Source organism: Melanotaenia boesemani, chromosome 8, assembly GCF_017639745.1.
Source record: "Melanotaenia boesemani isolate fMelBoe1 chromosome 8, fMelBoe1.pri, whole genome shotgun sequence".
NCBI lineage: Eukaryota > Metazoa > Chordata > Actinopteri > Atheriniformes > Melanotaeniidae > Melanotaenia > Melanotaenia boesemani.
In genome coordinates this window covers 28,705,685-28,728,953 of record NC_055689.1, presented here as the reverse complement: position 1 = coordinate 28,728,953, position 23,269 = coordinate 28,705,685, and the positions used below count along the sequence as shown (strand labels likewise).

General features: G+C 38.7%; 1 protein-coding gene across 1 annotated transcript; it reads right to left on the bottom strand.

Annotated features, from left to right (window-relative positions):
- Positions 1–550: 550 nt before the first annotated feature.
- On the bottom strand, positions 551–9,858 carry LOC121643827 (arylsulfatase I-like). Its single transcript, XM_041991375.1, has 11 exons — positions 9,581–9,858; positions 7,487–7,682; positions 7,137–7,276; positions 5,702–5,851; positions 4,855–4,929; positions 4,564–4,738; positions 4,098–4,334; positions 3,689–3,835; positions 2,806–2,956; positions 1,161–1,762; positions 551–1,073 (listed from the first exon to the last, which is right to left on the bottom strand). Exons 2-11 carry the CDS (start codon positions 7,664–7,666, stop codon positions 651–653), a joined length of 2,280 nt encoding a protein of 759 aa, XP_041847309.1. The 5' UTR covers positions 7,667–7,682; positions 9,581–9,858; the 3' UTR covers positions 551–650.
- Between the last annotated feature and the right edge of the window lie 13,411 nt (positions 9,859–23,269).

The following is a 23,269-nucleotide window of genomic DNA, read 5'->3' as shown; positions in this document are numbered from 1 at the left end:
CTGCAACCTTTAGATGCAACCCTTCTCCAACACACCTGAATCAAATGACTGGCTCGTTACTAGGCCTCTGCAGAGCTGAATGACATGCAGATGACATCTGATCACCGATCACCATCATTCAAGATTTTTTCTCAACCACATTTCTTCCTGGAAGATAATAGTTCCCAGCTATCCTTCCAGTTTTTAATAATGCGTTGGACAGCTCTTTACCCAGTGCCAATGATTCTTCTTAAATGGACTAAACTCTTTTCTATGACCTAAGTTAAAACCAGGTGGTGACTTTATTTTGGACGGGCTGTGTATTAAAGACTTTTTAATTTGAAGGAGGGCAGGTAATGATGTCAGGCACTCTAGATTATCAGTTTACTGAGTTTAGACTTGAATTTGCTTGACAGGAAATGTGTTCTGTGATATGATGGAAGTAGAATAATCTTAAATTTGGTTAAATATTTGAATGTATGAGGGACTGTCAGTGTCACCGCGACCTGGACAGCTGCATGTTAAGACGTCCATGTTTGTCTGTTTTTTTTTTTTTTTTTTTTTTTTAAAAAAGATCTGATCTAAAGAAAATAAGACAAAACAGCAAGACATCACGATTCATTTTAGCTAAAATTAAAGAACTTTTTTTTGTCTTTCATATTAATTTCTGTTCAGATGCGATTAGACATCATCCCCGTGTTTAGTTTCAGGAAGAACGACTTCAGCTTGCACAGCCTGCACTTTTTCTTCTTCTTCTTCTTCTTACTGTTTTTAACTTTCTTATAAACTCCTTGATATTTTCCCTCCTCGTCCTCGTCCTCTGCCACCCAGGGTACCCAGGCCCCTCCATGCCTGCTAGGGTCAGCCCGGGGGTCATCAGGTGGGAAGTAAACTGGCACGGCTGTTTGGTTGTAGTAGGCCAGCCGGGCCAGCAGCTGTTGGACCACATCTGGCCTCCGGTCTGCCAGGTCCTGCCGCTCGAACGGGTCGGCCGTGATGTTGAATAACCAGACGCTTTTGTGAGCTTCGGATTTGTAAGGAGGCGACGAGGTGCGTTCAAGGTTCCACCAGCGACCAGGAAGAGTGGGAAGCATCTGTGGATCATAATTGGAGTTCTTTTATCTTAATGTGACAAATTTAAAGAGAAATTTGCAGCTAAACTCTTCATTGTGTTGTAGTACCTGAAGTGGGACCCAGTCTCCGTGGCCCGGATCACCAGTTAGCAGCTTCCAGTCTCCAACTCTGATGGCGGCCTGCACAGATGTGTCCCATATCGGAGAAAACTGGGGGACTGGATGGGATTTGGGCTTCAGTGTTCCTGACTGGGACATGTTCTGGTATCGGAATAACGTCTCTTTGGGCTTTGACTTCAACTTCAGTTTGAGCTGCGTTTTAGATTTAGGCTGAGATGGAGCTACATGAGACGAGTTCTGGTTCTGGGACGTGGACCGCTTAGTTTTGGTCTTCACACGTTGGATTTGAGGTTGAGATTTGGGACGGGATGTTCCTGACACTGGAAGAGAACCACTCGAGTGGATCTTGGACTGTGGTCCATAATGAGCCCGGGACTGGTGCTGAGGGTTGGTTTTAGTCTTGGGTTTAAGAGCGGGCTTTATTTTGGGTAGCGGCTTAGATTTTTTGGGCTTGGTGGAAAGATGGGTAAATGTTGACGGTTTCTTGATGCTCTTTAACTTGAGCACTGACTTTTTATTTAGTTTCTGCTTCAGGACCTTCTTTTTCTTCTTCTTTGGCTTTTTAAATGTTGTTTCTTTTGGTGTGCTCACTGCCAAATAAAACAAAATAAAACAACATGAATGCAGCGGGAAATAAAATGAACATTCATTTAAATTATGCAGATTAGAGCTGATTAGTGAAATGAACAAGACATTATCTGGTATCACTAAAATGTTCAGTTAGGGAATATTTGGATTTGGCATTCATGACAATGCTTCGTTATTTATTTTCAAATCATTAGAGCAACAACATCACTTTTGCAAGGGTGACCTGGCCAAGAGGACAGCAACACAGGTCATGGAAAAAGGAAATATAATTGCAAAGTACATTAAAATAGCAAAAGCTCATTTTTCCAGTTCCATCCAGACTCTGGGAACATTCAAATGATAAATATCACAAAGCATAATGGTTACTGTTTTTTTTAAAAAAAGACCAGACAGAGAGGCTGGAACCAATCTAAGAAGAGCCTTGTACTGTATATCTGTAACAACCAGGGGGTCTATCTACGGGAACTCAAAGAGTGCCAGTTGGCTTTGCTGTAAAAGTCCCAGTAATAAGACATGATTTGATTCTCTTAGATTTAAGTGCGGTCTTTGACCAAAACATCAGCTACATTGTTTGGAGTCCTGGGTTGGAGTTAAAATCTCTCATCTCTCTTTAACAGAACTTCTGCTGTCACTCAGCGGCAGTGGGAATGCGCCCTGAGACTCTTCCAAAGTTCCTGGAAAAATAGGAAGCAATCACACCAGCCATTTTTAATTAGAGTCCCTGTCCATTTGCTCGGAAAATCCAATTCACTTGGGGAACTGTAAATGCACAAACAAACTCTGATTCGGATCAAAGAAACGAACTCTGGTCGGCCTACATAAGCAGGTCTCGGTCCATGAAGTGGACTACAAAGCAAAGTGCAGGCGGCTTCTTTAAAACCGAATGGGAGAAAACCATGTTCTCTATGCATATGTTAAGAAGCATGAGATGCAACTGAAAGCAAAGTTTGTTCTTTTCAGTGGAAAGTTTTTTATTATACATGAACAGACTTCATAAGAAGTGAATACCTCAGCAGATGGGCAGCTCTAATCTCTGTTAGTTTACCTGTTGATCCCTTCGTTCTGGCCTCGTGCCAGCCCACGCTTTCAGTGGGAGATTTGTGCAGAGGGTCGATGTTGTGGAGGATCTCCTGACGAGGCGACTCCTTCCCCTCACTGATGGTGGGCCAGACATCAAAACCATCCAGGCCTTGGCTCTGAGCGATAAACAAACACAAGCAAAAGTCAGATGTGGGTTAATAAGAGGTGCTTTATTATGGGTGCCCTGAAACCTTTAATTACCATTGCCAAGAATAATACTCCTACATTTACCTCACAGGTATAAATCATAATTATTTTCCTGTTTCAACAGAGACTTTCAGGATTAGTCAAACATTGTATAGATTTGCTTTTCTGATTTGACAATAGAAATTTACCAGCATCAAGCCAACAGAGCTATTTGGAGCTATATGTTAATCTTTGCCTGAACCAAAATGCAAAGTGTTTATGAGGCCAGTGTTTAGAAATTCTGGACTTACAATAGGACACAAGCCTATCTTTTCCCATGGTAGTAAAATCTGGACAGTTTTATGCTCTAATGTTGGTAAAGATGAAGGTTAAAACTGAGATGCTTGTACACACTAGTCCAAAATGAACTGAGAACTTGCATTAGTACTCTAGGTGGAAAAGAATTGCATTCATTTTAAAGTTGGTTTAAATCCTTTTTTCTGAGGTGTTTAAACTTTATTGCTCCAGTTTCACTCTGAGACACAAAAAAAAAAGAGGCTGGAAAGGAAGTTCGGTTCAGTGAGAACCGCAAACCGGTTCATAACACAGAGATTCAACTAAATAAAAAGACAGAAATGTGTTCAGAGGTTTAAGAAGAGGCAGAAAACAGTTATATAAATCCCAGTATATGTTGTTCTAAGCCAGTGCTGAGTGTCTCTGACCTGGCTTATGTTCCCCCCTGCCAGTCCCACCAGTGTTGGGAACCAGTCAGTGATGTGGAGAAGAGCTTTGGAGACGCGTCTCCTGCGTCTCAGCAGAGGACTGTGTACAAACCCCACTCCACGGACTCCCCCCTCCCAGTACGTACCCTGAAAACACAACCAGTACGTTTAACTTCAGTTTTCTCACACAATTTCTGTCTTAATATCACAGTTTGTCCAAACAGAAACCTTGTAAATAATAGTTACCGATTATAGGTTTATATCTAGTTTCTAGAAAAGTCACAGTTCCACAGCAAATTATGTACAAATCTAAAATCATGAACTTGTAACTAAGTATAGTATGGACATCTGAGGTCAGAATAAATAAAAAAACACTTGCATGTTGCAGAAAAAACAGCTTTATTTCTACCTTTCTGCCTCGTAGCGGCCAGTTGCTCCCGCCTGTGAATGGCTGGGCGCCGTTGTCAGTGGAATAAATGATTACACTGTTCTTGTAGTATCCGTGTTTTCTGAGGGCGTAGGTGACATTTCGGACCGCCTCATCCACTGTGGACACCATGGCGGCAAACTTTCTCCTGGCTACATTAGTCATGTCCCGGTAGGGGTAGATGTAGGACTTGGGAGGCTGTAGAGGAGTGTGGACGGCCTGGAGGAAATCATTTGTAAAGTTTCTCTACATTTTTTGTATTTTACAGCTTTATGACTGTCTACATCTGGGATTTTTAATATCTACACATAAACATAAATAGGATGTCAGACTGTACTCAACCCATTTTCTGACAAGCAAAGCCTATTGACAGACTAAAACGGGGGTAAGACTCATGTTCCAGGTGTTTCTAAGGAAGCGTTTATTGATGATCCACTGACACTGATACCTGGAGGGAAAGCAGCAGGAAGAGCGGCCTGTCAGAGGGGTTGTGACTCTCCAGGATCTTGCGAGCTTTCTGTGTGAACAGCGTTGTGGAGTATTTTCCTTCCTGGCCCCATGCTACACCTTCACCATCATGGAGATCGTATCCACACAACCCTGGACCATCACAGGAACCATAGCTACACACAGACGCAGAGGAAGAAAGTAAAAAAGGTGAGAGAGCAGGTAAACCAGTGTGATGTGTAGATCTGGTTTATGTTAACTTGATGATTTTGTAAGAATAATCATGATGTACCTGTAATAATCCACACTTCCTGTTAAGGAACCAAAGAAAGAGTCAAAACCTTTTCTGGTGGGCAGACATGCTTTCCTAAAAAGAACAACAGAAAGAAAGACTGAGTCATATTAAAGGTCGAATGAGCAGGTTTTTTTATGTTGATTATTAAATTATCCTTTTTTCTGTCTGTAATTGGTATTTCTTTTGGGATCTTAGTAATTAACATAAACAAGTTTGCTATGAATCAGTCCAGTTTTGATGGACAGGGTTCGGGGTTCTTAAGGAGTCTGATGTGTATGTGTTATGTATATTACTGTTACCTTCTAACATGTGCAACAAGCACATGTGTTATAGCACAGTGTTTCTTAATCCTGGTCCTGGGGGACCACAGCCCTGCATGATTTTAGAGGTGTCCATCTTTACCACACCTGACTCAAAGGAACAGCTTGTTAGCCGGCTTGCAAAGAACTTGACAAGCAGTTCAATCAGTCTGAGTCAGGACAGAACTAAAACATGCAGGGCAGTGGTCCCTGAGGACCAGGATTGAGAAACACTGGACTAAATAAAACTTTTTATTAAGAGACACTCAGAGATCAAGGTGCACACAGTTTGTGGCTCCACCTGTGGAAGAATTCTGCACCCCCAATGACAAAAATATCCCTTTTTGTTGTGGTACAACACTGTGTGCACCAGAAACAAACATGCAGACAGAAAGACCAATTATCTGAATTACCTAGAATTACCTGAAGGACTATTTCTGTATCTTATCAGGGGCTTTTCCCATAATTGGGGCAAACAAATTAACCCCTTGTTTATTTAGATCTACTTTCTGAAACCACGCAAACACCAGGAGGTCCTGCCTCACCTGTAGAAACCCAGGTGCCACTTGCCGACCATATGTGTGGTGTAGCCGGCCTCGCGGAGCCTCTCAGGCAGAGTGTCCATGTGGGAGGGCAAACAGCTGGGCTGGCTGGGCCTGATGATGGAGTGCTGTAATCCTGTGTGGATCTGATATCTCAAAGAACAAAAAGGACATTTAAGTGGGATTACTTAATCCTCACAGCAGTTACTGCCTAATTAATAATCATATAATTTAGAGCAGCCACCTCCTTTTGATGCAGAACCCCAGACTCTGGTCAGTCGCTACATCTTCTGTTTCACCATTAGTTCATTCTGGTCACTTCTTGTGTTTCCTTAGCCTGATTTTATTCTCTGACAATCAGCAAAGTCTTAAGAGTATATTAGAAATATTTACTACATGGAAATGACTAACTTTATCTCCATTTCACCTTGGCTTAATAAAATGTTGCTTGTTCTGCCAGGTAGGTCAAAGAGAGGAAAACATAATTACTGGTTTAAACATTATTAGTAAGAAGTAAAAAGGAAATACTAATGAACTGTGTTTGGGGACATTTTTTAAAGCATTAACTTTTATTTTTAGAAAGAATCATTCATCTAAACATTACAAAAATCAAAGAAAAGACAAATAAATGTGGATGATTTTAGCAAAGTTTGTGTCCCTCTAAGGATAAAATGTTCTAGTTAAATTAGCTGGTTGCAGTTTGAGCAACTAGATGTCACTATATCAGTACTCAATCAATAGTTTCATGTCTTTTGATAACATAAAACTAGTGATTAAGACTGTAAACTAGATTTTAAAATATTTAAATCTCTGGTTTGTATTAAAATATTTTATATTTAATATTTATTAAATGCTTTACTGTTTGGTAGAGCAAGTTTTTCAGTGGTTGTAATGAACCTCATTAAATACTTGTGGAAGTAAACCTGCCTGAGTCATCTCCAGTACTTGGTTTGAGTATGTAATACCAAACGAAAGTGTTTGTTATCCTGCTACGATTTCAAGTTTTGACCACTTAACTATCATTACAACACTACCAGTCAAAAGTACCTGCATGTATCTGTTGGATTTAATGGGAAAGTGTGTCCAGTAATTAGACTTTTAATGTATATTACTAAGTGTTATCTTAACCACTTATTAAAAACCAACAAACAAAACATAGATTATTATTATTATTGTCCCATGGAAATGAAAAAATGCTTTTTTTTACCGCATTAGATTTGCCTGCTGTGTGTTAAATCTAATACCTACTGGATGTATGTGTGTTCTATAGACATGTAACTTGATTATCTTTCTGTAATGGACTATTGATTTGTCCAGAAATGTGGAGACGTAACACTGCGTGCAGCAGACTGAAGCATCATGGTAATCTAGAGTTACATATTAGTCACGGTTGACAGCTAGAATGTAAAACAGGAGGCCAGTAAAGAGGCGGCTGTACCTTCCAGTGATGAGCTGGCTGCGTGATGGCGTACAGATGGGTTGAACATAGTAGTTCTCCAGCTTTACCCCCTCTGCTGCCAGTTTGTCCAGAGTCGGGGTCTTGATGGTCGGGTTGTGGTAGCCGATGTCGTTGAAGCCCTGTTAACAGATTGATGAGGATGATGAAGGTTCATCCTGTCTGTAGTAATCACATCACCGTGAAAGCTTTACACTGTCCCGACTCTTCTCCAGATATTTCAACCCTCCTGTATGGTGATTTGTAATTACAGTTCAAACCAGAAGGTGGTCATGTGATCAGGTCCAGGTCTTTGCTGCTCAGTGTGAGGCCTATAAAACATTTTCCCATACCTGATCATCGATGAGGATAAATATGATGTGCGGCTGACTCTTCTTCAGTGGTGTCTCATTTTTCTGAGCGTGCCTGACGTTCTGCTGCTTTTTCGGGTCTGGTTTGGACCGATGTGCTGACAGGAAGCCCAGGTCAAGGAACAAACTCAGCACAGTCAGGGCTGTAGCAGCAACCTGCATCTTCACAACACAAATCCTACAAGAAAACAAATAAATGAATAAATAAATAAAGATATAAACAATGCAGTGATAAAAGTCTGTGAAAAAAGGCAGAAAAAAAAGTGGAGCTCAAAAATGTTTGAGTGGGCACAGTTTCACACGAGCATGCCACCGCTGAGGCGCTGACTGTAGATCATAAAACCACATTTGAGATGGACTTGCCAAGTTGGCTGTAGCTGTGATCTGAAACACATCCATCTGGTGGAGTGAGAGCTGAAACTCTGAAGAGGGCTTCTTTACCATTTACAATCGCTGGAACAGAGCAGCAGCCATAAAAAGTGATGAAAATATTATTAGAGCAGACACAGGGCAGCTTCTACGTGTAGGATAAAGACTGCAGACACTACTGTTTGATCATTTGTGTTTGATGTGGTAAAAGTTGTCATTGCCGGGAAATATTTCTTTGGGGAAAAACACACATACAAACACAAAAACACATTCCTTTTCTAGTACTGACTGTGTTTATAGCTTGGAGGCAGTAACAGCTGATTGCTCAATCAGTCATTTTAGCTCAATGTTTGGGTCATCAGAACTGCAAAAACCTCCTTGAAAAAGAGTAAACACTTGATGAATTTATTCACCTTTTTTAAAAAAAACACAACTCTAAAATGCATCACTTAACAATGATGCAAACACAACTTTTGCAGGAAAGGTTTTCTGTTTCTACTTTCCCTTTAAAAATACTTCAGAAGTGTTCTGTTACACCTCAGTGAGAGGACACACTTTTTATTTCTTAAAAAAAAATCTTGTGTGGTGTCAAATGGCACTGGAAAATTAATCTTTTCCCAGGTTTATTTTCCTTCATTCATAGTCATCACCATCACAGCTTCGTATGAGCATAGCCCATTTCCTAGTTTTACTTGTTAGGGAATTCTTGGCCAGGTTCACACTAGTCACAGACCCAAATTCCACCATAACCATATAAATGCATACCATCAACCGTTGTTAAGCTGTAGTTCAGCTTGTGTTTAGTAGCTTTCACAGCCACCTCTTGTTCAGACAATTCTTTGCTGCATGGACCTGCAAAAAGCCATGCAAATAAGGACAAAAACCCAGAAAGTTGAGGAATGCACTTAGTTGGACTGAGGTTGTACTATGTAACCGGTGGATTCCATAAGCAGTTTATTAAATTTAACATGTATCCAACATTAAGTGAGTCCAATTTAAACTTTTGTTACTATTTAAACTTATTTTAGTGTACAAACTAAAGTTTATAATCACTCTTAACTGATCCACTTATTATCTATGCATTCAGAAAAATCTGTGAAATCCTATTTTAATAGCTCAGATTGTCTCAAGGACATGTCCTCAACTACCTTAACAAACAAGATAAATACATAATTTACAATTAAATTAAATGGAGCAAGTTTATTTTTATCTGTATAATCTTTGTTTAAAATTCAAAGCCAAGAGCGGCATGTTGTGTTGATTTTATATACAAGCATGATGAAAAGCAGCTGCCTCAGCCTGAATGAAGACCATACTGAGCTGGTATCCAACTGCTGGACAGATACTGGTGTAAGAGGAAACAGCTCATCCATTCACACACACACACACATTCCTGGATGTGTGTGTGTGGGCAAAAACCCCTTTTTCTGTGATAGCTTTTAGTGTTTTGGTTCAGTTTTCTTCAAGTTTGTTTAGATGAAGTCTTCAGTCTGCTTTATCAAGAGAATGAATCCTATCAAAATGTGCTAATAATTATAACAATAATAATAATAATAATAATAACAAGACATATATCACAATTTATCCTGGTGAAGAGACATTCAAACAGCCCCATCCTGTAAAAAGAAAATCCCAGAACATTTCCACAAGGATGCACATTTACTTCTCACATCAGCTGTTATTTCAAAGCCAGGCCTGAATCAATACCTCGATAGGATCAATGAGAATGAACGGCTCTTCTTCCCCTTCTGTCTTCTTCCTGTCCGCTACGGTTTATTTCATTCTCAGCACCTCCACTCCTTCTTCGGTTCCGAGAAAGTTTGATTTGTGGAAAGTTTGTGAAAGACGCCGCATGTCCTCAAGTTTTCTCCAAACCCTCCTTCCTTCAGCCTGAGCGCCGATGAAATACGATCAAAGTCAAGCTCAAACCAAACACGCTCATAGCGACGCTGCGGCCTGCCAAATTAAAACAGACAAGCTGCAACTTTTTGAGGGGTTACACCTCTACTGATATTTGAATCGTTGTGATTGATCAAATTATGTTGTACTTTCATTGGAGAATACAAATTCTGGGGCTGATAGGAGTAACAGAGGACAGCAAATAGAAAAGCCAAGAATGAATTAAAGAAAATGAGATGTGTATGAAAGGTAAAAAATGATAGCAAATAGGCCTATAATCAAACCCAAAACTGAAAAACGAACAATCAGCTGCTAAAGAAACTTAACAGCAAGCATCCTAAAACTTCTGTAAGAAAACAAAGCAGAGGATAATCAGGAGCACCTACTAGAACACAAACTGAGGAATGCAACACCAGCAAAAAACATTACTGCGGCTATTTTTAAATCTAGTTTTAGCATGGTTGTTTTATTCATTTTTTACAAACATGTTCTAGAGTTTAAATACCTAATCGTTATTTTTTTAAATTAAGTTATGAAAAGATTGACCTTCTCCATCAAAATCATGCTCAGCTGACATTTTTTTTAGTAAAGGCAAAAAGCCAACAAAATGACAAATTTACGGTCAGATTCATTGTAAAGAATCTGACTGTAGATCAAACAATACTGTCATTAATATCAAAATCATAAAATCAATATTCAGGATTTTATGCCTTTTAATTTCAGTTTTGACTGATACTATCCATGAGAGAATTGGTGATGAAAAATGCTAGGTCACTTAGCAGACGTTAGCTGACATGTTACCAAAGGGATTTAGCCATTTAAGCTCATTGGCTAACTGTTGTTGTTAGCTTAAACGCCTGCTATAAATTAAATCAACTGGAAATAAATAGTTTTCCCAAAGGGAAATCCTAAACACAAAGTAAACAAAATGAAAAAAATTATAAGTAAAAAAAGTATTTGGGGGCTGAAGGTTTTTGTGTTGGAACTAGCTAGGTAGCCAAGCTATTTAGCTTGTTGGCCTGGCTACATGCCATCTTACTAAAACTGTATTAAACCTTTACATTTTAATGCCTGACATTTCTCTTCTTTTAGTGTGTTTTTCTGTGAACGTAAGAATCTCATGAATAAAACAATGTTGATATTTAAATGGGAAAATACTGTTAAAAATGTTTGCCAATGGTTTGCAAATTTGGTATGTTGATTAGCAAAACATAACTAGCTGAAAACATACAATGTTCATAGCTTTTCATTTCAGTAACTAAATGAAACTATAACTATTAAGAGATCATGCAATAATAATAATAATGAAACGTTAATGATAAATCTCAGCTTTACTCTGTTTTGGCTGTTTTAATTTGAAGGTGGTAAATACTTAACTTCCGTTTTTTTGTGTTTACATGTGTCACTTAACACACGACAAACTGTAATAAAGCCACAACGCCGCTCTTTCAACGACCATTTAGTTCTTTAATATGAGTTTATATATTCTGATTATTCTGATTGTTTGTCCGCTCGTGGCAGCGGGAAGGCGGACAGAACATCAGCCGTGTCGATCACTGCAGGCTGGCTGTAAAACAGGCAGAGCAGCCAGCTGGCACTGAAGAGGAAACCAGGAATGTATCTGAGGCTGGAGGCAACGTCCTGTACAGATGCAAAATTTCCTCAAGTCATCCGGAACTAATCAGGATAAAACAGTGGGGAAAAATGTGACAGTAATCAGAACTTAAATCAACAGCTATCCCTTTTAATGAGAAATGTTATAATCAACAAACACTGATATCCACATCACCTCGATTAAATACATGTGCGTTAAATGGGCAGCATCAGTGGTAATTAGTCGTAGAAGTCAATGGGACAGATGAAAGAAATAACAAGATATGAAAAATAAACATGTCCAAATGGTCCATGGGGACAAACATGGAATTTACCACTGACATAAATCAGAGTTTAGAGAGTAGCAGAAAACAGCCTGTCAAAAATAATGCAGCCATGAATGTTTTGGGGCTTAAAGTAGAACAGATGAATGGATGAATCAATGACGTCTCGAGAGAACAATTAATCCCATTTTTGTCTTGGTTGAAGAACTTCTTTTAACTTTCCCTTTGCATTTTTTAATATTACTCAATTACAATTTGATTATTTATTCACATTATTGTCTTTTCCCAAACAACAATTTGATTATTTATTCAATTTGTGTTTTCCCAAACAGTCTGGACTGAAGTGGGACCTCTTTGTTGGAGAGCTTCTGTGGCTGCCATCACTTCCTGCGCCAAGTTTCCAACAAGCAAAGTGGTGAAAGAGGCAGTGTGTGATTTATTCAGGCCTGATTCCCATGCAGTGTATTAGAATGCTGCCAGACATTGTCCCAGCTCCTTCAGCTGCTCACCCAAACTTTAACCATGCAATTTTAGCCCTTAATATGTCCACTAAAACAATTGTTTGACTTGATTTAAATAGAAAATGGTTTAAGAATGCCTTTGTTTTATTGTTTTATTTTGTCAGTGATATTACAAAGGGATTTATATATAGGCGTTATGCTTAGTTTTTTCTTATTAAAAACAAAGAAAGCAATTCAAACGTTAGTCAAAATTATATACTTAATGGATGTTGATATAAATTATAAAATCATTTCAATCATTTGCCCTCTAACATTAAAATCAGAAGATATTAGGCTGAAAATTTAAGCTAAAAACATTACATTGAATATGTTTCGTTTTCCGAGTCAAAGATAATTTCTGTAGTTAAAATATTAACTTTTTTAGTCTGGATAAAGAGTTACTAAATTATTATTAAATAACTGCACTTATTCACTTCAATGGTCATAATTAAAGGATGCTACTTTTCAGTTATGAAAGTAGTAGACAAAATAATTCAAAGTATAATTAATTTAATAAAATTTTATTTGCTATGTGCCAATTAACAACAAAATCAATCTCAATGCACTCTTATAACACAGTTCAGTTCAATTGAATTTATTGTAGTTCAGTTATTATCCAATTAAAACCAAACATGACATGATCTACAATAGTCCAGTTTATATTAACTGTGTTCATATGAAGCCAATTCTTATAAAATGCTGAGGTAAGGAAACGTGAAGTGCTTTGATATTAAGTGAAAAGGAGGGACATTGGTCTTTAAAAGTCACAAATTAGACTAACTTTTATCTTTAACTCAACATCTCATATGATTATTTATAAATTCCACAATATTTCTGACTCTAATCAATAGATAAAATCCTATGAAGATAAAGTTTGTTCCCTATTTTAACTTTGTTTTTAAATATTGAGATCCTTAAAAGTGCTTGACTGCCTTCCATTTAGAGGAAAAAAATACACTTTACAATGAGAACTGAGAGTTTGACCCTAATTTGTGTTTGGTTTATGTTATTTCTTCATCTTTAATGATAACAATTGGTGTTTTGTTTGCTATATTTGCAAGCTTGCAACCTTTACAGTGAAGTGTAACTTGTGCTTCTGTGAATTGAGCTACACAGTAAAATGTGTGGGTAGTGCCCACTGCACACCAAAAATGTAGTAAAATCCCCTGTAACGTCCTCTTCTGTGTTGGTTCTGTGATGGTCTAGGAGCAGCTCCAGCCCCCTCGCGACCATCTATTAGAATAATCCGTTATCTCAAAAAAAACTTTGCTTTCTCGTTATCTCGAGAATAATTATCTAGTTATCACAAACAAACGGTGTTAAAAAAAACATGCGAACACGACCGCTCTCGGCTTCAACATTTTTCTGACATTCAGTGACCCAATATTTATCTTAACTGTCTAAAATAACCCATTTTAGTTCTTGGTAGCTAGATGTTTTGTAACATCTTTAAATAAAAACTCCACTTCCCATGTTGCATTTCGAGGGGGGAGTTGACCCAGCACGTGTGCGCACGCTGAATAGCGAGCATGAATTGAGGTGTTCATAAGTTGTTTATAATATTCCAGGTTTTTTGTGCCGTTTTTCTGGCTCGGTCCAGTGGGACGGGATGGACTCTGAGGAGGACGACGCTCTGCTGTTTTTAATCTACCAGCACCTGAAGGTGAACGGCTACAAGAAGGCCGCCAAGGGGCTGGAAAAACACGTTACTCAGGTAAGAAGTTGGCTGTGATTTCTCCTCATTTATACTTTCTCCATTTTAATTTGCCTTCGTTCAGCGTTGCTTTTTCTTTCTTTAAATGTAATAACAGCTGATTTTATTGGTTTTTAATGAGCAGACATGCATGTCTAGCATATTATATAATGACCTGAATTAAATATAAATGAGATTCTTCTGTGTTTTTGCCTTCAGTGTGGCTGTCAGAGGGCTGCATGTCAGCTTGAGAGTGTGTTAGCGTGTATGGATCCTTGTTTGGGCCTCATGGAGGAAAAGAACATTATGTTACAGGAGCTGCATGGTCGTTAAAACAGCCTTGCTGCAGGCCCGCTGCTCTACTTTGACCCCAAACTCTGCATTTATACACTACTATTGATTATTATTTATTTAATTGCCCTATTGTTGTAGTAATTATTTTTTTCTATTGGTATACTGTCTGCTCACAAAATAGATTTATGAACCAGTCCAGGTGGGTTAACAAGCAGAAATACTGTAAAAAGTGATAGTTTGTGGTTCCTACATGGCACAATTTGCTGCTTATATCACTGTATTGTAAATATTTTTGAATTATTGTGTTGCGCCGTGTGATGTATTCACAAAGTGTTCTGAGTAAATGCATGACTTTCCAAGTCTTTTGTCTTAAAAATAAATAATAGAAAATATATAATATATAATATTTTAAAACAATTAAATTAAAACATTATTTTAACTGGGTACTCAGTAAGTGAGGTGCAAACTACCAATGCAACTGGAGACCATTTTTGTAATTTTTAAAAATTGTTTATTTCCTTCTTCCATAATTTTTTCCAGTACAGATTAAGATTCTGACCAGTTCAGACTAGTTACAGGCTCCCTACATAACACCAGCACAGTTGTATGTTTCCTGCACATGCATGCACAAAGAATGTAGCAGTTCTTCGTCTGCCTCTGGGAAACACGAGCTATGGTAACCCACTAGTTTCACATTTCAGGCAACAGCTGCTGGTTTAAAAACAAAAGAATCACTGCATCGGTAATCTTTTAAAACTTACTGAAGATTTTGCTGGTTCAGTGTAATTTAACCAGTGAACTCAGTGGTGATTTCTGGCTTTGTGGTTGCAGCATTCAAGGACCACAGGAAATTTGAGACTTCCCTTTCTTGTTTCTTTCTATTTATGTCTGAATAGCTTGGTTATAGAAATATTGACTATTAAACAAAAGTTTAAAATGCTGGATGCTTTATAAGCTTCTGTGTTTGTTTGTGTGTAGGTGGAGACACCAACAGAGAGCTCAAACCTTCATGATATCTACACCGGATGGATGAAGTATGTCAGACTCAAACACTTTCACATGTAAATAGATATAAATCTGGAATCAGGTGAATGTGTAATGAACGCTTTATGCACAATGACATCACCGTCTGTGGTCATAAAGAGCAGCGTCAACTCTGGCTTACACATAAAGTCAAACTTGCTTTGGATTGTTGTTGAGCGAGCATCATCTAAGCTTGTAGATTGTTTGTTTGCTTAAAAATGTTATAAAAAAATAAATGTCATTTTATTCCAGGAACTGTAAATTTAAGGCACTATAATAAAGGTAGACATAGTAATTAGTCAGTTCCACTGCAAAGGAGGTTTGATCGTGCATCTGTATCATCCACTATGGAAGTACCAGTATGCTGTAAATAATAATGTGTAGGTGCTACTGTTTACATGTAAGCATGCGTTGATTTAAAATACTCAAGTAAAAGATAGATCCATTTTCTAACATTATTATCTATCTAAAAATATAAATCATAGTTGGAAAATAAATCTAAAAAGCATGAAAACAAACCAGAAATTATGGAAGCTACATGCTAGATTTAAGCTAAGCTGGGCTTTTTCACTCCTAACGTTTTGAAGTTTTCTGCCTTGACTTGATTATTATTTTTATTTTGGACTCACCAAACTTCCAAACATCACATCTCCTGGTTGATTGTTGACTCCGGGTTTTGCATCTGAACAGGATGCAAACAGTTCTGAATGTGAGTGGGATTCTTCTTGTGAAACTGGGATGGCCTTTAAATCCCTGCCACCCTGATGAGGTTTGACTGGATGACATCATTCATCTGATGACTTCCCAGTCTTCTACTAAAATGCTAGAAATCTAAGCAAGTCAATGAAAACAGATGTTGTTAGCTTGCTTTTAAGGGAAAAGTTGATTGTAAAAAAAATCTTTTAAGTTGCTTTGGAGAAAAGCGTCTGCCAAATGACTGTGGAATAGAACAGAATACTCAATTTTTAGCCCTTTATAAATACAGGATGCTAATCCCGCTTACTTAATTTGATTATGTTTACAGGATAAGATAATTTCTCCCCCAGCAAACGACTCACTAACTCGGTGTAATGACCAGAACTCTGTTTCATCCGTAAACATTAGAACATTATTGGACTTCATTTCTCTTCTCCAGGAGCTTCTGTATGTGAAGATTGTTCAGTTCTTGTCCAGATTTAAACTTGATGAAGGGAAGTTATTCAGCAGGTGATAAATTGGTTATAAACACTTACTAGTTACTCTATTGGGTACACATTGTTAGTTCTGGTTTGGACCCACTTTTTCTTTGAGAACTACCTTAATTCTCCCTGGTATAGATTCAACAAGGTTTTAGAAACATTCCTGGGAGATTTTGCTCCATATTGACACAGTTGCTGCAGGTTTGTCAGCTGCATCCATGATGAGAATCGTCTGTTCCACCACTCTACTCTACTGGATTGAGATCTGGTGGCTGTGGAAGTCGTTGGAGTCCAGTGAACTCATTGCAATGTTCAAGAACGCAGCTGGAGATGATCTGAACTTTGTGACGTGGTGCATTATCCTGCTGGAAGTAGCCATCAGAAGATGGAAAACTGTGGTCATGAAGGGATGGACATGGTCAGCAACCGTACCATGCTAGTACTTAGGGGCCAAAATAGACTAAATTAATGTCCCAGTAGATCATCAGTTTCTGAAATACTCAGACCAACAACCATGCCACATTTTAAAGTGACTTAAATCCTCTTTCTTCCTCATTCTGATGCTCAGTTTGAACTTCACCATGTCTACATGACTAAATGCATTGAGTTGCTGCTATGTGATTGGCTGATCAGATATTTGTGTTAACAAACCATTGGTGTATGGTTTTATATTTGGACATCTAAGTGTTGACAAAGACAAAGGGCACAAAGAATACATTCGTTGAGGACTGGTGATTCAATACGAGGCTCTACCTGGGACAACTGAGAAAAGTTTTCTATGGGCTGTTTTTCATAAAAACGGTGGAAGGGAAGTATGCTGATTTAAAATACTTTTTTGCCAGTTAGATATAAAAACGATAATAAAATAATAACTTAAAAAATTGGAAATCTAAATATGTTTCTTAAGACTGATGGCTTGTTGTTTTCCATTTTGTTTTGTTCACACACCAAACCATAAAAACTACAAATATTTTATGACTCTTCTATATTTGCAGTGTGTAATGTTTACTGCCATCTAGTGGTTAAGTTGGAGAAAGCAGCTACTTGAGATTCTGTCCAACAACTATTCTTATGTGCAGTATTTTCTTATTTTGAATTGTCTTAAGACTTTAAAGTTTCTTTGAGCCACTTCAGGCTTGTAGTTTTTTGTTTTTTATTTAGTATGCATGTATCTTGCAGACTTTGCTCTCTAGCTCAGGAAACCAAGCAGGAGACAGAGGACACTGACAGTCTGAAGAAGAGAAGCATCAAACCAGAACCTGTAACCAGCGAAGAAGACGACACTGCAAACACCAGCCACTCCAGTGTCACCGGTGAAGATGAAACAGACGGCAAACATCAGCTCGGTAAACTTGTGTGTTTTTTAAATTAGGAGAAAAATGCTCTTGCTTGTTTAATATCTCGAGTCATTTCAAGGAAACTGTTGACTCAGTCAGTATTTATCAGTGCTGATCTTAACACTAGTGAATGTGAAAAATTACAGAAAATCTTTGCTCTCCTCTTCCAGAGAAAAATTCAGATGTCGTGGAGTCATCCGTTTCTGAGCAGCAGCTGGATGCCGGGAATAAAATCCAAACAACAAAGCTGGACAGTGAGAAGGCCGACTCCTCTGACCATGAAGCTGAAGAAAAGCTGAAGGAGGAAGAAACAAACATGGAGCATGAGGTAAGCATCTGTTGTACCACGTAAAACAAATATTTACTCAGCAGATGAACTGGATCACAAACACATTTTATGCATAAGTCAAAAGATATTTATGTAAACAAAGACAACATGTTACTTATTAACTGAAACTGAAAACGGATGTACAAATGCTCTGCTTTATAAGTCAGTGACAGCCTAGGAATTATATAGAAATATGTGGAAATGATGGACTTCTTTTATGCGGTTTCTTCATTTAGACACCATATGTCAGCTAAGAATGTGCTTAAATACAACCTACTAGCACCACGTTGGATTTTCAGAACTGCTTTAAGTCCTCATGGCATTGATTAAACAGGAAAATATCCCCCACACCATTACACCACCAGCACCAGCCTGAACCGCTGATACAAGGCGGGATGGATCCATTCCCCTCTGACATCAACAAGTCATTTTAGTCCAGACAACTGCTGCTCGCTGGATATTTTCTCTTTTTCAGACCATTCTCTGTAAGTCATACAGATGGTTGTGTGAAAATCCCATTAGATCAGCAGTTTCTGAAATACTCACGTTCAGTCACTTAAATTCCATTTCTTCCTCTTTCTGATGCTCACTTTGAACTTCAGCAAGTCGTGTTGACCCTGTCTGCATGACTAAATGCATCGAAGTGCTGCCATGTGATTGGCTGATTAACTATTTGTGTACCTCATAAAGTGGCCAGGGAGTGTAGTTTATTATCATGGAATTGGTGAATATGCATTTGTTTCTTCTGAAAACCCTCATTCTTCGTGTGGGTGTAGATCGGAAGAAAACTAAGTTTTTGTACTAGTAATGATCAAGATGTGACAGCTTTGTGAAATCAGACAGGGGTCAACACATCTGCAGAAGAGTTACTGGAGACTAAAAAATAAGCAATACACATTAATCAGACAGAACAGATAATATTTTTACAATACATGACAAAGAATTTCAAGGCTCCAGATTGACCTTTTGCATCAGTGCATCTTTTTCTTTTATATGTTTCTGTTTCCCATCAGCAAGAAAATCCATTTAAAAAGTTACCATTTTTTCATCCCATCTCATTTGTATTTATCTAAATTATTATTACTGTAAATAATGGTTTTTTTTCTCTTAAAATGAGTCCACATACATGGCAGCCACCATATTTGTGCCACCATTTTTACTACAGTGTCTGTCAATGGACAAAAAACTCAACTCTGTGTGTGAAGTGAGAACTCTAAACTTAAAAACTGCAGTACCGGCATTTTTTGGTAGATGCTATAGCTCTGTTTGGAATAAGTAACTCTTTAAAAGGACTATAGAAGTAGAAAGTACACAATGTTGAAGTAATTTGCTAAAGTGCAGTCATTGCTCTAAAACTCTGCTAGCATCTCCCAGCGCTCTGGCTGTGATCGAAAGCTCTGGACTGATAGGACGTTGTTATAGACGCATGGTGGTGCCAAAAATGAGCTGACTTGGAGATGGTTTTGTGATAATAGTAGATAAATAGTTCAGTTTGTGTTGTTGTTATATTTGGTTGGCCTTTATGCTGCTATATGTATCTATACATTCGTTTTATGTAATTTCAGCCTCATAATCTGACGGCTGAGGCTGTCCTGAAAAAATGTCTGGATGTTGACTGGGATTGGAAGAATTGAGCTTCTACTTGCATTTTTACATTAAAACACTAGGCAGACCAAAAAGGGTATAACAAAAAATAAAGTCTTGGACTTTTAAGGGTTAAATCCATTCTTTAGAGGTTTAAAAATTTGATTCACAAATTCTTTGGTTTAATTACAAGCCCTTCTCCATTATTTCATCTTCTAACTACTCCCTGAGATGCAGACATTGTAGTTATAAAACAAACAAACAAACAAAAACAAAAAACCAAAGGTACAGATACCAGCTGTGCTCTGGCTGCATTCGTTGCAGTACATTCAGTTCATCACATTGGATGCTTTTATTCATCCCAGCCATAGAAACTGGGCTACCTCGTCTTTCCAAAACTCATCTATTTTAGCCTTTTTATTAACAGCTGGCTGTTCCTCTGAGTCTGATGCTACCATCAGCCAGGTCAGCTGCTTTCTGATCATACCAGGGACAGGGGAGACAGAAGACTTAACCATTACCCCAGCTGGTGATGTAAGGTCTAGGCTGGAGCTTTTAAGAGTCAAGATTGGCGGATTCTGCAAGATTGAATGTTGCAGAGCCAAACACATCAGGCATTGATCTTCTTCTGTGTCTGTAAGTTTGGGAGGATAAACTCCAGAGCATTGAGTACACAGAAAGAGGATGTAGAGAGGGTTAAAACTTGGTCATAAAAGAAGTCCTGGACGTTGTTGCAACAGGAAGTCATCATGAAAAGAGACACATAGCTGTTGTCCAGTCACTGTGATAATGTGCTGATATATGGACAGTAGCTGCAGTGTTATCGCTCGCTTCTAAAACACATTTCATGTCCTGTATCTGTAAGTCTGCTCTGTTTTTCTTGCACCACCAGTGTGTGTGTGTTGTTTTATGTTGGCCCAGTGATGCAGCAGATAATGCTGTTTGGACAGACTGTGTGTGTGTGTGTTTGAGACAGCATGATAATCTTCTGAGACAAATTGTGTGTTTTTCTGTCTGTGGTTTGATCAGCAGCTGCTGGTAACTGATTACTTTGTGAAATATGGTGAAAGACTTGCAGTTTTTACAGATTTTTCTCTGCTGACAGAAGCAGAGCAGCAGCAGATTTTAAACAGAATAAAGATGTTTGTGCTGAACGGATTAAAAACAGACATTGTTGAGCTTAAATTTGCTCTGTTTTCTGCAGCTGGTTTAATTCAGTGCAATCTGCCAATGTTAACTGACTTCATGGGTCTAAAAAGTAGAAAGCTGTTGATGCTTTTTCTTAAACATTTTCATCTGAGTGCACAAAGAATTCCTCCTCAGCTACAAAGCTCTACTGTTGCCAAAATCTATTAATCCACCATTTATGCTAAATATCCTGAGCAAAGCATACACACACTTCCCAATCAGAGCCTTAAATCTAAAAGCAAATAATACACACCCATAATTTGGCTTTTAAGCAGCCGATATCATGGATGTCTCCTCCCTGTTCATATTTTCCAGTCAGCTTTTACTGAAGCATCGACTGAGGTGTCTAAAGTGGAAAAAGGCTCCAGCCTTTCCCCTTCACTCCCATCTGAAGAAGCAGGTGATGAATCCACTCCGGTCGAGCCCTCTCAGCCTGCACCTGATCAGACTGAGGAAGAACCGCAGGCCCCTGATGCAGCCGAGGCCTCCGGCTCAGACGGCGAGCAGAAAGACAAGAATCAGGACGACACTAATGAGGTGAAGCAGGTTAGTGAACAAGATGATTTCTGGATTTTTCTCTAAGATGATGCTACTCCCTTGTGATGCCTGAACATCATTTTATTTCTCAGATATCACATGACCATCTTTCTTAATCGTTTTCCTCTTCTTCAGCTTCTACGTGTGAGGCCTCGGACATTGTAGCATCTACATGATCTGAACGTCTTTATGCTCTGAAAAGGAGCAAAAATGTTGATCTTTTTAAACTCATACAAACAAAGCCGTCCATTCTCTCAGCTCTCTGCACATCTGCAACCTATTTTGTGGCGTACTAAGCATTGGGGGTGGGGGTTCATGTGCCTTGTTTGTGTTGTTTAACTTCCAGGAGGCAACGCTGCAGCTTTTCTCTGCTACTAAATCTTAAGACTTTGCCATGTTTGGTTCTTTCTGCTTCTTTACCAATCAATCTTTATTCATTGATTGGTAAAACTTTATACAGCAAGTTAAAGCATGTCAGTCCCAGACAGCAGGACAAAGAGCTTCAGCCTTGCTCTTTGTGTCCAGATCTCTTCACTCTTAGTTTCATAGCCTCCATGTGAGACGTTATGATTGATAAATGTGTGTTTCTGTGAAGGATAAATGAGCTTTACTCATTTTGGCTGCCCTGACTGCAGCATCCTCTGTGAAAATTAGCGTGTACACCTGGGTTTCCATCACTTCAGATTGGAGCCAGTTTCTCTTCACTGCTTTTCCTCCAGGAGCAACAAGAAGCCATAAACGTCTCTGAGGTCACAGACGAAGCTTCTGCATCAGAGCAGATGGATGTAGATGAAACAAAAGGCACAGATTTTACGTTTCAGGAGGCCAGTGAAGCCAAGTCCTCAGAACAAGAAGAAGACACAGCTGCAGAGGTTCAGTTTTTATTTATTTAAATCCCAAACTGTGTAAACTCGGCATGAATTGTACTCTGTAAGATTTAATAAATCATCAGTGCATTGAAAGAATATTATAGTTTCATACATCAGGGTCATGTTGGTTCACTCTGTAGGAAATTAATTCCTGAATAGGGGGAAAAAAAAATCATGAGAAACGCTTCCTGTCTGTGTTGAAGTCTGTCGGCTGTTGACCTGTTGATTCCTCCTGCAGACGCCCGACCAGGCCAATCCCATCAGCTCCATCCTGACAGCTGAGGAGCCCAATGAGCAGCCAGCAGAGAGCAAAGCCCCGCCCCCTGCAGGTACAACTGGCCAATAGAACTTTAATAACCAGGTTGCTCATTACTTGTTATGTAAGGCATCTTTCTCACTGCACTGACAAGAATCACAAACTCATGTGAAGACAGAGCTCACAGCCTCAAAGGATCCAGTGTGATCGCGTTCATTACAGCTTCAGCAGCACTTCTCAAAGATATTTTTAATTTAAACATTCAGTATGACACGTCATGGCTTGTTTCCACAGATTTAAGCACATTTTTCCTGATGTTAAAACTGACTAAAAGACAATAACTAATAATAATAATAATAATACATTTTATTTTAAAAAAGCGCCTTATCAAAGCACCCAAGGACACTGTACAAACATAAGACACTAAAAGTAAGCAAAACATTAAAAGCACAAAACAGAATAAGTGATAGGGGAAGGAAACACTGTGGAAAGATGTATATGGACTTAGGGGGGATAAGACTGTCTGAACAGATGAGTTTTGAGTCTGGATTTGAAGAGAAGGAAGGAGTCCACTGTACGGAGATCAGGAGGGAGGGAATTCCAGAGATGAGGAGCCGAGCGACTAAACGCCCTGCTCCCCATTGTTGCCAGACGTGCCGGGGGAACGGAAAGCTGATGGGTATGGGAGGAACGCAGTGTGCGGGAAGGGGTGTGTGGATGAAGGAGATCAGAGATGTAAGATGGAGCCATGTTATGGAGTGCCTTAAAAGTGATGATCAGTATTTTGTAGATGATCCTTTGTTTGATGGGGAGCCAGTGGAGTTGTTGCAAGA

What these genes read in the sequence shown, in the direction of transcription:
- LOC121643827 (XM_041991375.1), bottom strand. Translation starts at nt 7,666, where the DNA reads ATGCAGGTTGCTGCTACAGCCCTGACTGTGCTGAGTTTGTTCCTTGAC. An exon ending in TTATCCTCATCGATGATCAG is followed by an intron (nt 7,277 to 7,486) that starts GTATGGGAAAAT and finishes ATCTGTTAACAG; the next exon opens with GGCTTCAACGACATCGGCTA. An exon ending in GGAAGTGTGGATTATTACAG is followed by an intron (nt 4,739 to 4,854) that starts GTACATCATGAT and finishes GTCTGTGTGTAG; the next exon opens with CTATGGTTCCTGTGATGGTC.